This window comes from Egretta garzetta, unplaced genomic scaffold (assembly GCF_000687185.1).
Source record: "Egretta garzetta isolate BGI_Z169 unplaced genomic scaffold, ASM68718v1 scaffold213, whole genome shotgun sequence".
In the NCBI taxonomy this organism is placed as follows: domain Eukaryota; kingdom Metazoa; phylum Chordata; class Aves; order Pelecaniformes; family Ardeidae; genus Egretta; species Egretta garzetta.
The window spans coordinates 2,407,942-2,422,111 of NW_009259242.1; the positions used below are offsets into that span (position 1 = coordinate 2,407,942).

Below are 14,170 nucleotides of genomic sequence, written 5' to 3' on the forward strand. Positions count from 1 at the left end.
GGCTGCGCGCGGGCTTCGCGCCACAGCCCTGAGGAGGCTTCCCCGGGCCGACCGCCCTCTTCCCCTGACAGGAGGGCGAGACGCCGGGCTCCTTCGCAGCCCTCGGGACACCTCTCCTCCTCCCTCACCTGGCTGCGAGCATCTTAAGGACTTTTTTTTTTTTTTTTTTTTTGTGGTTTTCTGACAAAGAACGGGCTCCCACAACAGGAAAATGCACAAACGCACCCAGTGCTTCCCCTAACAGCTGCATTTTTACATGTGCTTCCTGCAGCTGCAAAAAAAAAAAAAAAAAAATTCCAGTCGTGTGGTTAGTTGTCAGCATTTCCACATAAGAAACATTTGCGCGGGAGGGTGGAGGTTGTCTTAAAAGAAATTAAACAAAAAACCAAACAAACAAGGAGGAAGTAAGTTGCACACAAAATTCTGTGAGGAAATTTTGCAATGCTGCAACAGACCAGGCCTTGGGAGGGATTTTGTATTACACAGGTGAAGAGGACAGGCAGAGTCTGTAGGGGTTCATCTTGTTACTGGGAGACAAAGAAATAAGGCAAGGATCACAAAAACTTTCAAGGCATTTTCTATATAAGTAGTTACTTCTTCACGTACAACACGGCCTAGAGTTCTCCAGAAGGCATTGCCAATGTATGGCTAAAGATTACATTTACTTTTTCCCAGAGGATGACAAATAAAGAATATCTACTTGCTGTAACTGTAATTATGTAGCTTTGTATTACTGACTAGACAATCAAATTAGTAATTAAATTTGTTTCTACAGTGATGTCAAACTCAAGTTAATGTTGAGATTTTTAATTCTAGTACAGCTTAATATTTAAGTTTGACCAAAATAGTTCCCTAACAAGCTGGCTAGCTATAAATATTTATTAGCATCTTGAAACCTCTCTCTCTCTCTATTTTTTTTGACAATTTTTAATTACATTGCTGCTAAAAAAACCTAGTACCACGTACATACTTAGTCTCGGCCATATGATCATCTGCATTATCTCTAGCAAGTGTGTGACTCTTTGATCGAATCAGTGATCTCAATCCCTTATAAGAGCAGTGCTAGAAAAATCATATACAGTCTTGTGTACTGCATGGCAGCACGGTTCTACCATACAGCTCTTACATGGAAAACTGCTGATTACGTCAGCTACATCTTAGAACAACTTTATATAACGCTTAGTTGTATCCCACACTGCTGTTCCTCACTCCACAGCTTTTTCTTCTGCCCACTGCTCTGTCTGCCATAGGCTAAATATGTAAGTGGAAAACTACAAAAGTCTTTACACAAACCAGTAAAGATCAGCAGTGTTTCCTATTTAGGACTTCCTCAAGCCCTAGAGCCACTCCTCAAAAGATCTCATTAGTGTAACTCCAGCAGCTGTCTTGCTCAGTATCAAGATGTTTTTTCTCACAATTCTGCTGTTTTCCTACCGTAAGCCAAGGACATACTTATTAGATATTACAAATCTTTCTAAACAAGGACCATTGTTTCTTGTCTGAAAGCTTTCTTTTCTTCTCTTAGTTCATATGTTTCAGCAGATCCAGAAAACTACTGCACGTGGCAAAGGTAGGTTCTCTTTTTTTTCACGTTGGGATATATGCTGAAATCGACTGTTAACAGAAAAATGGGGGAGGGTTTTAAAAATGTCCAAAACCTTAATGTAAAATTAAATCTTTTGCCCCCGTTTGTACAGTGAGGCAGTTTATGAGTTTCTATACGAAGTTAACTCCTTGCTGACTTGTATGTAGAGTCAAAATTGCTTTAAGTTGTTAAAACATATTTTCCCCTCTAGAAGTGTTGTATTTTATCTTAGTCATGACTAGTTTATTACCATTTTCTGTGAAAAGACATTAAAAGTTTTTATTACAAATTTATTTATATGCTTTCATATAAGCAAACTAATCTGATAGACCATCAAGGCTCCTGCTGCTACTACTCAAAAGCCCCATCTACTTACACAAGGTTAATTCTTCCTGTTTACATACAGCCACAAATAAAATACTGCTCTTACTTTCCGTTTCCCATGCTACCTCTCAACAAGCATATAACATGACTTTCTCTTACAATTAACACCCCATCATATTTATATTTATCTTTCATACTTCTTTTCATTGCTACTGTAGTTCAAAAGTATTTTTGTTAGTTCATCTGGATACATCTGTTGGCTTTGTGTGCTTATGCTCTCTTTTGTATGAAGACATGTATTTTTCATCAGGCGTTTTGTCCCATCCCACCAGACAAGGAGGGAGAGGCGAGTCAGGTTCGCCAATCCTCTCGGTATGAATTAAGGTGCTTCTCGCTTTATATTCCTTAACACAGCAGGGGTAGCAGCAAAACTCTTGCTTTTCCCATACAGCCGTGGCTCACCACTGCTTGAACCTCTCCCAGCTTTATCGTGGAGAGGTCACTGCCTGACTCTGCCTGCCCGGATCTGGGTAGAGTCAGTATCATTTACTAGCTCCCGCAGGAGCAGGGAGCCAGTATCCTCAAAAACCTTTCAACACCAAGGGAATCCTCTGATTCCCTTTGGTTGGAGAAGGGTGTACAAAGCACCAGGTCCATAGGTAGATAAAAACTTCTACTCCACAATTAGGCTCATTAGTAGCAGAAATGTTTATCATTGCCATGCGTGTGGGGACTATGCCTTGTGTTACTTATTAAAGACATAAAAGACAAAAAGAGTAAAACAAAAAGGGGGGGGGAGGGAGGGAGGGAGATCCATTGATTACCAGTCCAGGTTCCAGCATTGGTCCAGCCAACAGGAGGTGCGTGGTCTTCAAATTTTCCCCACACACAGTCTTGGGATGGTTTGTGGCTTTTAACCCTTGCTTAGACACACCTTCTCCGCTTCCTAAGCTAAATTGCACACCTGCTCTGTCTGGTCCTCATTTGAGTTGGTGGGTGTATTGAGTCGGTGGTCAGTGAGTTGGTGGTTGTGATCTTCCCCTGCCTGAATTACCTTTGGGCTAAGAGTTCGTGGCTCGTCTCCCACACCACCCTCTTAGTCCCTTACCTGCAGAGTGTTGGAAAGGCATTGGGTGCTTCCACCCCCTGCTCCCTCATCGAGTCCTGTCCTGGTACCTGCACTCCTTGGGACAAACAGTTGTTTGTACCAAGAATGACATGTTTGAAGCTGCATACATGCATACATATATTTGAAAAATACAAAGTTGTGTTGTCCACTACCAGAGGTGGAAAAAAATATAACCCCCTATTTCAACAGAAATAAGTATAGCCTGGTCCTCAATATATTTTGGGAAAAATCTGAGAGTTTCTTGGATGATAGGTGCAGTGAACTCACTTAGAAGTTTCTTGTTTCCAGAGATGCTGTCCAATCCCAAGCTTGTACCTGTTCAGGGGACTTTGAATGTCGTGATGAACCAGAACGTGACCCTCTCCTGCCACTCAGACTCTGGATCTCCACCTGTCAGATACACATTGTTTAAACGCAATCAGAAGGTATCCACTTTAAATAGGCCAGACTTGACCCCTGTTTTATTTAACTTGACTATCACCTCTGCCAGTGACATGGGTGACTACAAATGCAAAGCTGAGAATAACATCTCCAGTGGCGGAAAATACAGCAAGAGTCTCAACTTCACCCTTCTAGGTATGTCTTGCTGTATACCTTCCTTCTTCTTCCCCCAGCTTATATACTGAGCATGACATTATATGGTGTGGAATATCCCCTTGGTCAGTTTGGGTCAGCTATCCTAGCTGTGCCCCCTCCCAGCTTCTTGTGCACCTGGCAGAGCTGAGAAGTCCTTGGCCAGTCTAAGCACTCCTTAGCAACAACTAAAACATCAGTGAGATATCAACATTCTTCTCATACTAAATCCAAAAGACAGCACTATACCAGCTACTAGGAAGAAAATTAACTCTATCCCAGCCGAAACCAGGACAACCTTCTCAGCACATTTTATTTTAGGGGCACATAGCCACATCTGATGCAATGTACCTGCAGCAGCAAGAGTCAGGGTTTTGTTTGCAGCAGGTACTGTTTTGGACTGTAGTGCGCACCTGCCTTGATCGCGAAGCTGAACTTTACTGCAAATGGTTATTACTTACTTAGGAGTCGGCAGTGCTATTCTGAACTGGCTCACTGAGCCCTCCATCCTTGATGCCTATCTCATTTGCCAATGCTGCCACTTAACTCAGAGTCTCGCTTTGGAGCTTGTCCTGTACTCAGTGATGAGTCTTTCCAGTCTTCTTTTTACAGAGCCAATTTCCAAACCAGTGCTGAGCTCACCCACCTCCCAAGCAAAGAAAGGCCAGAATGTGACCCTGTCTTGTCTCTCAGAGAACGGCTCTCTTCCTATCACATACATATTCTTCAAAGGAAGACAAACTATCTCTCACCCAGTGAAGATGCAGAAGAGCGAAGCAGCTGTGATTTCTCTATTTATCAATTCCTCTAGTGACTTTGGAACCTATAAATGCAGAGCTGAAAATAGCTTTCACAATAATACAAAATACAGCAACAGTTTCAACTTTACATTAGCAGGTATGCATGTGTCAAACAGTTTACCACTGTCAATAAACAGGGACCACACAAAATTCAGAATGTTGTAACAATGCAAGTTTTTTAGCCAGAAATTTTGTTCCTGCAATGTAATTCTTTTTACAATTAAAAAAAAAAAAAAAAAGTTTTTAAAATGAACGCAAAAAGATAGAATTCCATGCAGCCTAGATAACAGTAGAAGTTGAAGTGACCGTGAAGGATGACTGTAAAAGATTCACTTTTACAAGAGACCCCTGGTCCACCTTGCTCCACCTTGGGGAAAGTCTAGTTCCTTTTTTCTCTCTGATCCTACGAAAGAGAGAGTCTACTGGCACCAGCAAGCTCCCTTCCTTCTGCTGTGGCAGCATGCACCTGGGGACTCTCCCAAGTAGTTATGTTAAGCACAGTTAATCCAAAAGCTGAAAGAAATGCAAAGTCTTGATTTTAATTTATAGCAAATACTTAGAATATGAAACATTTCATTACATAAACACCTTTTTTTTTTTTCCTTCTTTTTGGCAGAAGAGAGAAACCATTCTCAACCCTTGATCATTTCTCTTGGGCTGATCTTGCTACTACTGGTAATAGGATTTGCTCTGGCAATTCCATTTTTCATCATTCCTTCATATAAAGCAAGTGAGTTATTTGAATGTCTGTTTCATTATCCAGAGGTGCTGGTTTATGTTATTAATACATTTTAGCGTGTAAACAGCATGTTACAGTGTGTTAAAGAATACCAAGCTCTTGGTATTTTGGGATGTCATCAAGCCTCTTAACTAGCATAGGCAACTTAAGACATTGACAGAACCTCCAAACTATGTTTTAGATGGCAGGTCTGGGATGGGGGAAGCAAAGCAACATCTAATACAGATAAATGTTGGAAGGAATTGGATCTCGTTGTTCTTAGTAAAAAAAGGAAACTATTAAGAATGTCCTTGGTTAAGGTGTAATTTTTATCATGAAAATAACATTACCTGAGATCTCCAAGTATTCAAAAAAATACCATGGAACTGTTTATTTCCCTCTAAGATATATTGATATATATATATGTATAGGCACGTTTGTTTTTCTTTTACAATTTGCAGAAAAAATAAAGTCTACTAGGTCCTCAACTGGCCTTACTTCAACAATGAAGGCAGAAGAGTCTGAAAACTACGTCATATACACAGAGATTGGTAAGTTCATGTTACTCCCCACGCAGTCATGAAACTTACTTGTGGGAGGTAAAGAATGCTATTATACTATTTGTAGCTAGTATGGGCAAATTTCTTCAGGTACTGCAAAAGCAGCAGAAGGGGACACCTACTACTGCTCAGTAAGTGAGCTAATACTCCCAGTGACCGTGCCTGGCAGAGGCATTATTTGAAGTCACTTGGGTTCCGTATTTGGCACTACCTGTCAGCTGTGCAGCCAAACCTGCACCTGGTTAAATGAACTGAAGTTCTAAAAAAAAAAAAAAAAAAAAAAAAAAAATCTCTACTGTAAACAGAAGTAAAATGAAAAATTGCATTTGGCAACTCATGGTGAGGACTGAAATAGCCATTACAGAGAAAAAGAAAATTAAAAGACAGTAGATCAGAGGTGCAATGCCCATTTACTAAGAGATAAAACTGGGCTACATGCAAGTTGTTCTAGCAAAATAAAACTTACATAGCTCCTGCACTCTATTCAAAATTGTTCAGTACACAATAGCTCTTTACTCCATGTTTCTTAACTTGGACAAAACTCAAAGTCAGTTCAAACTGAAATGATGAAGTAATGCTAGACAACAAAGCAACTGACCTACATTAAGACATTGTGCTACTTCAGTTGCAGAAAATACACAATAATGAAGACATTCCATGAAAGCCGTGATGCTATTATCTTGTAGTTTTCTGGATTTGCCTTATACAAGAATGTCAATCTTTTCAAGGGAAAAAGAAATCCCCAAACCAAACCAACAGCAAAAGTATTATGTTTACTCTTTCTAAATATCAAAAAGGGAATCATTCTCTCTGAACAAATCTGCCATAGAGCAGACAGAATTCTAGCTCCTCTACTGTGTTAGCTCAGTGCTCTGTGCAGCTGCTCACACCAGATACCAGTCAGCATTCTACCCACAACAGATGGTCACAAGAGCTCTGATAAGGCCCATGAATGCTACAGAAAGCATGGTAGATTGATATTCAATATGGAATCTCTCTGCTTTGTTTCAAAATTAAAAAAAAAAAAAAAAAAAAAAATCTGGTCAGTCTCTTCTAATTGAGTTAACTGCTGTTCATCATCTTTAATCCAGAGCCTATTAAACCAGAAGAAGAATACGTCAACTTTTCTGTTATTAGAAGAGAAGATGAGAAAGGTAAAAAAAAATGCTTTTTTGGGATTTTGCTGGGGGGAGGCAGGGTTTGGATAGTAGCAGTTACATACAGAAATTCCTATGACCCAAAAATTCCACAGCCTCATTATGAAACCATGAGGGAGATGTTATTAGTGACCAAGTGCTGATGGAATATTAATTTTTCTGTTGTGTATCTGTACCAAAAAAAGTAATGATGAATGATGTTATTCTGGCTTTTAGCAGAGGAGAGGGCATGTGCTACAGTCTATTCAAAGGTCCACACCAGGGACTGAGTGCAAGGTAAGATCCCTTTTGTGATTAACTTAATCACATATTTTTAAAGAATCTTTCAGTCTTCAGATGTGAGAAGTGCCACCAAGTCTGCACAGAAAGAGACAATGTTTAGATACTAGTTTCCTGGCCTAATTATTTTGTAGACAGACAATATGACTCGCTCTCTACTAGCAAGCAAAATCCCCAAGTCATAATCTCCAGGGACTTCAACTTAAAAGAAAAAGCAGGATAAAAACTGGAATTAACGAAGACCTAAACAGCAATCCCATTAGACAAACAGCAGCTTATTTCCCAAATAGCACCATAAAAACCAAAACGAAACAAAACAATGCAGTCACTGTCAGGTAAGATCCTGCTGGACACACAATATATAGTCTGGCATTATATGCATCTGATGAATAAACAGAAAGGAATAAATGTTAAAGCTTTCACCCAAACCTAAGTTCCCATACATTTAACAATTCTCCTGAAATAGAAACTGGATTGTGTGCAAACACAAGACAATAAAAAAGCTTTAATTATTAAAATAAAAAATATCCCAGCTGTGTTGTCCTCTTAGGCACACGCTAGAGGATCCGTATTTTGCCTTTGCACCTGCTCCTGCTTAGCAGCAACGATGGCAATTTCTCAGTTTAACATTACTTCAGCTCTCAGAGTAGGGGAAGGATGCTAAAATCAACTTTTGGGACAGTTAACTCCAAAACAAATTCTGCGTCCTGCTGTGGGCTGTTTCTTAGATGTTTCTGAGCTGTTTTAGTATCATTCCATAGCCAGTTTACATAAAATTCCACAAGTTCAGTAAGTCACACAGCCACACTGTGCTAACCTTGCATTGTATCTAGCATAATTACACTATGCAGCAATCAATATTGTTACAAATAATCCATTTATAGTTAATTAAGCACTATGTGAATAGCAGAAATTTTTAAGGCAAGTTCTGGTGCTTCATGACAGCAATAACCATCAGTGGCTGCATGCCTTATTGCATACGCCTTAAAGCGCTTTAACACGGTGACTTAACAAGCTGTACACACATAGTGGGTCTACAGAAGATCAGAATCAGTCAATTTCGTATCCGTGCAAACTCTTGTACCCGATTTTGACTACAACACTTCAGTATAGGATAAATATGATCACACATTGGTCTTTTTCCACCATTTTCTAGGTACAGACATTTTTTGTCCACAAAAATGCTTGTCAAAACCGCTTACAATTTATTTCTTCTATTTCCTCTGTTACTCTTGATAATCTCTGATTTTCGTGTTTATCTAGTGCAGGATGAAGAAGCTTAGCTGTTGAAGAACTGAGGCCATGAGATTAAAATACATTCCTACAAACAGATAGTACAAAAATACTGATGTTATTAAAACATTTAAGATTTGCAAATCTTTTATATAAAATACCATTTTCCACTGGAGACCATAATTGTGTCAGCAATACGCATAGGAAAGATGAATTTTTAGGCTAGGATGGAATATTTTCAATAAGACAGTAAAACTGAAGACATGAAAGAGGGACAAGTTCGCCTCTTCCCTCTTTTCAGGGTAACCTGGAAGATCTAGATGGTCTAGATTTCAGAGAAAACAGATGCACCACCAAGTTTTAGGAGAACTATTTGCAGAGAAGCCGCTGAGTCCAGGACACCGTAGAAGCCGATTCAGGCACAGATGTTTAAGAAATTCCTTTTATTCAACAAATTTAAATTTACACATTTTTGGCTGATGTTACATACTTAGTTAAAAAGTCCTTCAGCCTAGAAATGTGCATCATTTCCTTCATGGTGGTGTCTCTGCTTCTCAGCTGGACCACTCCATTCTCTAGAGTGGCATCAGTTATCAAGACCGTGAAGAGAACGCTCATCTCATCGTACCTGTGAAGAAAAGAGCACACCTGTTACTGCTTTTGGTGTATGCAAAATTCAGATAAGTGACGTACAAATGACTGTAAGCTGTAAAAATTTATTTTTACTATACTGCACTAAGTCCAGCGTGAAGACACCAGTTTTCTTGTTGCCATTCCTTGCTTTCCGATTATATTTCTTTTAAATTATTTAGTTACTTTAATACATAAAAAGAATGTTATTTGGTGACCTAACAAGAGTATTTTTGTAGAAGCAGAATATATATTTTTTTCTTGTATTTAGTAACCAGATTTACTCTGAAGACTACTGCACAGAACAAATAGTTGTATTTATTTTCTCTCGGGAAAAAACATTCATCAATATGTTCAAGATCCATTGACATGAGCAGTGACATGCTCAAAGTTCACTCCTGATCAACAAATCATGTATGAAGTCCTCATCTGCACAAATAATTCCACCACATACGCTAATGGTAATTGTTCCAGACTTGGAAGAACTTTTAAGTTCAAGACTAGAGACAGTGTGCTGTCTGAAATAGTACGCCACAATGAAACACAAAGAATCAGTCCAGATGCACAAATCGGGGTGAGGGTGGGAAACAGTTCTGTGAGCTTATGACTCGTCTTAAGAAACTTATTTTCAATAGGAGAGTCTCTAAAAGGCATTTCACAGTTCCAGAGAAACAACAATAACATGTGAAAGGCTTATCCTTCACTTAATTTAGAAAATTAACTATCTGACATTGCTCTTTGTAATAAAACTAATTGAATCCAAGTTTATAGTTTGGGATACATGCCTTCAGTTATGTGGTTACTGCACTCGATGACTTCTTACTGAAAACAGGCATATTTTCGCTAGTCCACAGAAAGTCATCTTTCACCTTCATAGTTTAATTTACAAAAGACTGTTTCTCCTTACTTTGTATAAAGCTGTTCCAGAGATACCTGCACGGTTTCAAGATAACCAGGCCATACAGAAATTCTATTTTCTGAGAGTTCATTGAACAATCCTTGACAAACCTGTGTTTATTTAAAAACAAAAGTTAAAAGACTTTGAGGCACGAATTCCTATACAAAGAAACCATTAAAACTAGTATGTGTGATGATAGCATTCCTAGCTGGTGTAAAGTTTCTGGCTGAAATAATCTCAAAGTAGAAAGCAGCCTGGCAATTAAATCTCCATTTCTATTTAAAAACATGCCAGTGTAAGTTTCCTCCCTTACCTGGGGACTGGCTTAATGACCTACTTAAATAAAAACTTTTTAAAAATCCTTCTGAAGATGTGACTTATGCACGGAGATAAATTTGAAAGATTAAGAACCTGAGAGGGATTGTGTTATTTATTTTCCTTAATTTTGTACGGAACAAATATCAAGTCTATAAATAGTACTAAGAGCAGCATGTTAACGCAAGGAAGGCGCCTACTACCCACTGTCTACAGCGTACTCCTTCCGCTGTGACTCCTAAGCTGCACTGTGAAATCTGTACAGTCACGAACCTCCAAGACTCAAAGCAGCAGCATGATTTTCCCCAACATAAGGGGTGTCTGAATTGTAAGAGAAGGTTACATGGAAAGTCAACGCTCAGAATTAAAATACTTTCTTACAACGTACCTGTCGCAGCTCTGTTGTTGGACCTTTTCCTACAACCAAGGCCACTTTAAGAGGCGCTAAACAAGGATGAAGCTTAAGTACCTAATAATTTTACAAAAAGCAACAGATTACTAAATGCATTTAGCGTGAAATTCTAAACAGACCTAGGAAATATTTTCTCATAATACAAAATCCTGAATTAGAAGCAAGCTGTATTTCATACAACTAGTACACATGCCAGCTAGGTTAGCATGGCAGAAATTTCCTCAAAAGAGATGAATTTTTATTAGCAGAACTCCGTCATCTTTAATGGAGCCAGAGTGATCAGAGACAGCCCAGCAGACAGCTACCATCCAGGCTGCTGCCTGTTCTTAAAGACCAAATGCCTGCCTGATTAACAAGCACTGTCTGAAAGCTAGCACTCTCACTCCAGAAAACCAGGGTAAAAGTGGGAATAACAATGGTCCTTGGGGAAATGCCCCACTACTGCCTGTGACCCACTTTTTCTACTCTTCTCAGCAACCTTCAAATGCTGCCAGAAGAGACAAGCTCCTCTTTCCCACACGCAGCAACTACATCCCAATTCCTCTTAACTCCTTCATCACTTGCACGGCAAGGGCCTGCCTTCTCATCAGAGAGAAGGTAAAACAGGAAAGGTGACCTCAGGATGAGAGAAAAATTGCTAATTGCTTATGTGGGTGAAAAGGACAGCAGAGGCAGCCCCATGGGGCCAGCCTATTGCTATCAGTGAAAAGCGTTGTCTGCATCTGCTGGGGAAGGCAGCAGAGGATGGCTATGTGGAAAAGGGAGGCGTTTCCATGCTTGAATTTACCACATTGTCTGTGGGTTTTGTAATTAGACCTGCCCCTGCCTTCCATCACCCATTCTTCCTTACACTTTCTACAGAAAGTTACCTTTCTCTGTGAATTTTTCTTTTTTGTTAATGGGTTCTCAGCTAGCTGTAGAGAATCAAAGAGATAGGCTAATGCTCCTCGGTCCAAATTTCCACTCACAGACAGAACATGAGGAATAACATTCTTCCTTCCATCTCGGCCCTAAAGAGGAAAAAGAAAAAAACAAACCCACAAAGGCATACCTCAAATAATGTTTCAAGGGGCCTTTTGTTTACGGTACACGTATAATGAGGCATTGAGTTCAAGCAGCCTTATTAAGTTTAAAATACAATCATATTTTACAAAGTTACCAGCAATCTTAGAAGTGAAACAGTAACTAGGTAAGACTGTAACACTGGGAAAAGCAGAAGATCAGAGCAGGGTGGGATTCTTTTCTTGTCCTGCCTCCCTGATCGTAAATTCAAATCTATGGCCAATACACTCGGAACTCTGCATTTTTGTTTATAGAGGTTTTTAGGTTACTTCCAAGCAACGTGGGTCTGTCCCCACGCTCTCAGAAATCACTACGTAATCCACAGTTTGGTAGGTTACATTACAGTCTTCTGCCTTCTGTATAAAAACAAGCTGCAAAACCAGCAAAGACAGACAGGACTGTCATGAGAAGGAGAAGGTTGCAATTTACTGGTAAAATACCAAGGTACTCTTGTTTTAACTGTTCAGCTTGACTTTCCAAATGCTGCCATTCGCTAGAAGTTTGTCCCCCTCCAATATATGCAGTGTAAAGGTTTCCCTCCGGTCCATTCTTCCTTCTGAGTGTGGTAACTTTTATAAAGCCATTTGCAGTGTTTATAATCCATTAACCCACATATACTTCCACATATATAGAACTGGACAAGCTACAGAAAAAAACCCCCCACATTTACAGGTTCTTAACACTGCAAGACGTGTTTGTCTTGACATCTGCTCACAGCTAAAGGCTATGCAGCTGACAACAGCTATCTTGTCAATATAGCTAATTTCTCATTTCAAAGAATTAAATCCTTGCAAAAAAAAAAACAACCAAACCCTAAACGAGTATTTTATCTGCTTTTGGAAATGAAGGTCTGTCAGCTGAGTATCAATTGTACTGCTTTCACAACAAAAGAATAAGAAGATAGTCACATACTACCAATTGGACCAGTAAAGAAACCATTTCTCTCACAGGTTATCATCTTTATCAAAAAAGGTTTTTAATACAGTAAAGCTTACAAGTAATTTTGAACTATCCCCTGGATACATCTCTAACAGTTCAGTATCACCAAGGTTCTTCAATGTTTCTATTGTTTCTGTCCCCCAAGGAAAGCTGTAATGTAAATTAAATCCTCTTCTTCCTTCTTCATCCTGAAAGTCACTGCTGCTGAAGTTAGATGGGCCTACTGCAAACTGAAAATCAAAGATATAAGAGGTGATCACTACTGTGCGTGCTGTGTTAACTACAAAAACCAAGTCTGTAATGCAAGCCAACGTCTATACCGCAAGCTGAAGTCTATGATTTTCAGCAAGAGATTTTTATGTATTATAGCCCAAATCTCTTTCTTGTTTTACAGCATTTTGACCTCAAATCAGTTACAAACACAAAGCACTTGCCCTTCTGCAAGTAATGTTGTAAATTACTTAACTACTTGACATAAACTTAAGTAGTTTTTTTTGTTTCTTACAAGAAATACACATAGTATTTCAGTGCCAAGAACAGGCAAGCAATATATTGCCGTTAAACCGTCCAGGGTGTCTATTCCCCCCTCTCTTTCAGACACAAAGGAGCAGGCCAAGATGTCCCACAGGCACACTACTGTTACCTTTCTCCACCATTGGAGTCTCTGGCGTAACCAGTAATCGAGCCACTGTCCAGCAGTTCTGGGAGAGCTAAACCATGCAAGCAAAGACGTGGTCCTTTCGCCTATTCTTTAAACAATAGCAAGGTCAGCAAGTTAACTCCTTCAAAAATAACAGGGAAAAAGCAAGAGACAGTATTCAAAAATAATCCAAAAGTGAAACAAGCGCAAACAGTAGGTTTAAGTATGAAGAGGGATTAATCTCTCTATTACTCTACCTTCTAAGGTTTTTGTTGTGGTGTTCGCTTTCTGGAATAGAGTGAAAGCACACTCCAATTTGAGCAAGGCCACAAGGCAGTCTCTTGTTCACCAGTTCCAAGCAGCTAACATATTGTGCCAAAGCACCTGTCAAAAGACAAACTGCTAATTTTAGTAGCCACAGGAAAAAAATTAATTTTTAGTTCTACTGAGAGTGAATGTAGCACATATGATACACGCGCTGTTTACATGCGCAGCGCCACTAGCAGTAATGTTTTGCAAAGATTAATTAGCTCAGCAGCCTGATTCCTTTGAGTACTTTGGCAACAGTGATGTTAATGTGCCTTTCCCCTAATTACAAGGGAAAGCATCCGATGTGCACTTCAGCATTCATGCTGCTCGGGTCCTTGAAAAGGACACAAACTCACGGCGTGCAGAAGCAGCTTTCCCAGCACTCAAAGACAACGGGAAAATTCCCATAAACAGAGCTGCTTCGCTCCCAGCAAGCAAAACGCCAGCCGGCGCCCAGGCCGTCAGCGCTCTCCAGAGACTCGCCTCATCCCTGAGGCGACGGACGAGAGACCTACCGGGAAGCAGGCTCTCACGAAGCGTCCCCGCGGTCCCTAGCACCTCTTCCAGAGGCGGACCGCCCGGCTCCTGCACGTAGCCCCTGCCCTGG

At 39.9% G+C, this 14,170-nt stretch overlaps 2 protein-coding genes across 7 annotated transcripts in view; one reads left to right on the forward strand and one right to left on the reverse strand.

The window, feature by feature from the left end:
- Nucleotides 1-1,221: 1,221 nt before the first annotated feature.
- MILR1 (mast cell immunoglobulin like receptor 1) lies at nucleotides 1,222-11,637 on the forward strand. 6 transcript variants are annotated; one of them, XM_035891615.1, is made up of 9 exons: nucleotides 1,222-1,259; nucleotides 1,526-1,570; nucleotides 3,327-3,614; nucleotides 4,224-4,508; nucleotides 5,028-5,141; nucleotides 5,591-5,680; nucleotides 6,781-6,843; nucleotides 7,063-7,122; nucleotides 8,917-11,637. In XM_035891615.1, the coding sequence occupies exons 2-8, from the start codon at nucleotides 1,531-1,533 to the stop codon at nucleotides 7,113-7,115; spliced, it is 933 nt and encodes a 310-aa protein (XP_035747508.1). In that variant the 5' UTR covers nucleotides 1,222-1,259; nucleotides 1,526-1,530; the 3' UTR covers nucleotides 7,116-7,122; nucleotides 8,917-11,637. The 6 variants fall into 6 exon arrangements, 5 of the variants coding, with proteins under 5 accessions (XP_035747508.1, XP_035747505.1, XP_035747507.1 ...); XM_035891612.1 differs by lacking the exon at nucleotides 1,222-1,259 and adding an exon at nucleotides 1,358-1,435; XM_035891614.1 differs by lacking the exons at nucleotides 1,222-1,259; nucleotides 8,917-11,637 and adding exons at nucleotides 1,358-1,435; nucleotides 8,660-8,742.
- POLG2 (DNA polymerase gamma 2, accessory subunit) overlaps nucleotides 8,790-14,170 on the reverse strand; it is a 6,594-nt gene continuing 1,213 nt past the window's right edge. Inside the window, exons 3-10 of the mRNA XM_009636047.2 lie at nucleotides 14,079-14,166; nucleotides 13,512-13,638; nucleotides 13,258-13,363; nucleotides 12,671-12,844; nucleotides 11,483-11,623; nucleotides 10,590-10,670; nucleotides 9,896-9,996; nucleotides 8,790-8,986 (exon numbers count right to left, since the gene is read on the reverse strand). Of these exons, the coding sequence (XP_009634342.1) occupies nucleotides 8,821-8,986; nucleotides 9,896-9,996; nucleotides 10,590-10,670; nucleotides 11,483-11,623; nucleotides 12,671-12,844; nucleotides 13,258-13,363; nucleotides 13,512-13,638; nucleotides 14,079-14,166 (984 nt within the window). The 3' untranslated portion in view covers nucleotides 8,790-8,820. The remainder of the gene's footprint in view (nucleotides 8,987-9,895; nucleotides 9,997-10,589; nucleotides 10,671-11,482; nucleotides 11,624-12,670; nucleotides 12,845-13,257; nucleotides 13,364-13,511; nucleotides 13,639-14,078; nucleotides 14,167-14,170) is intronic.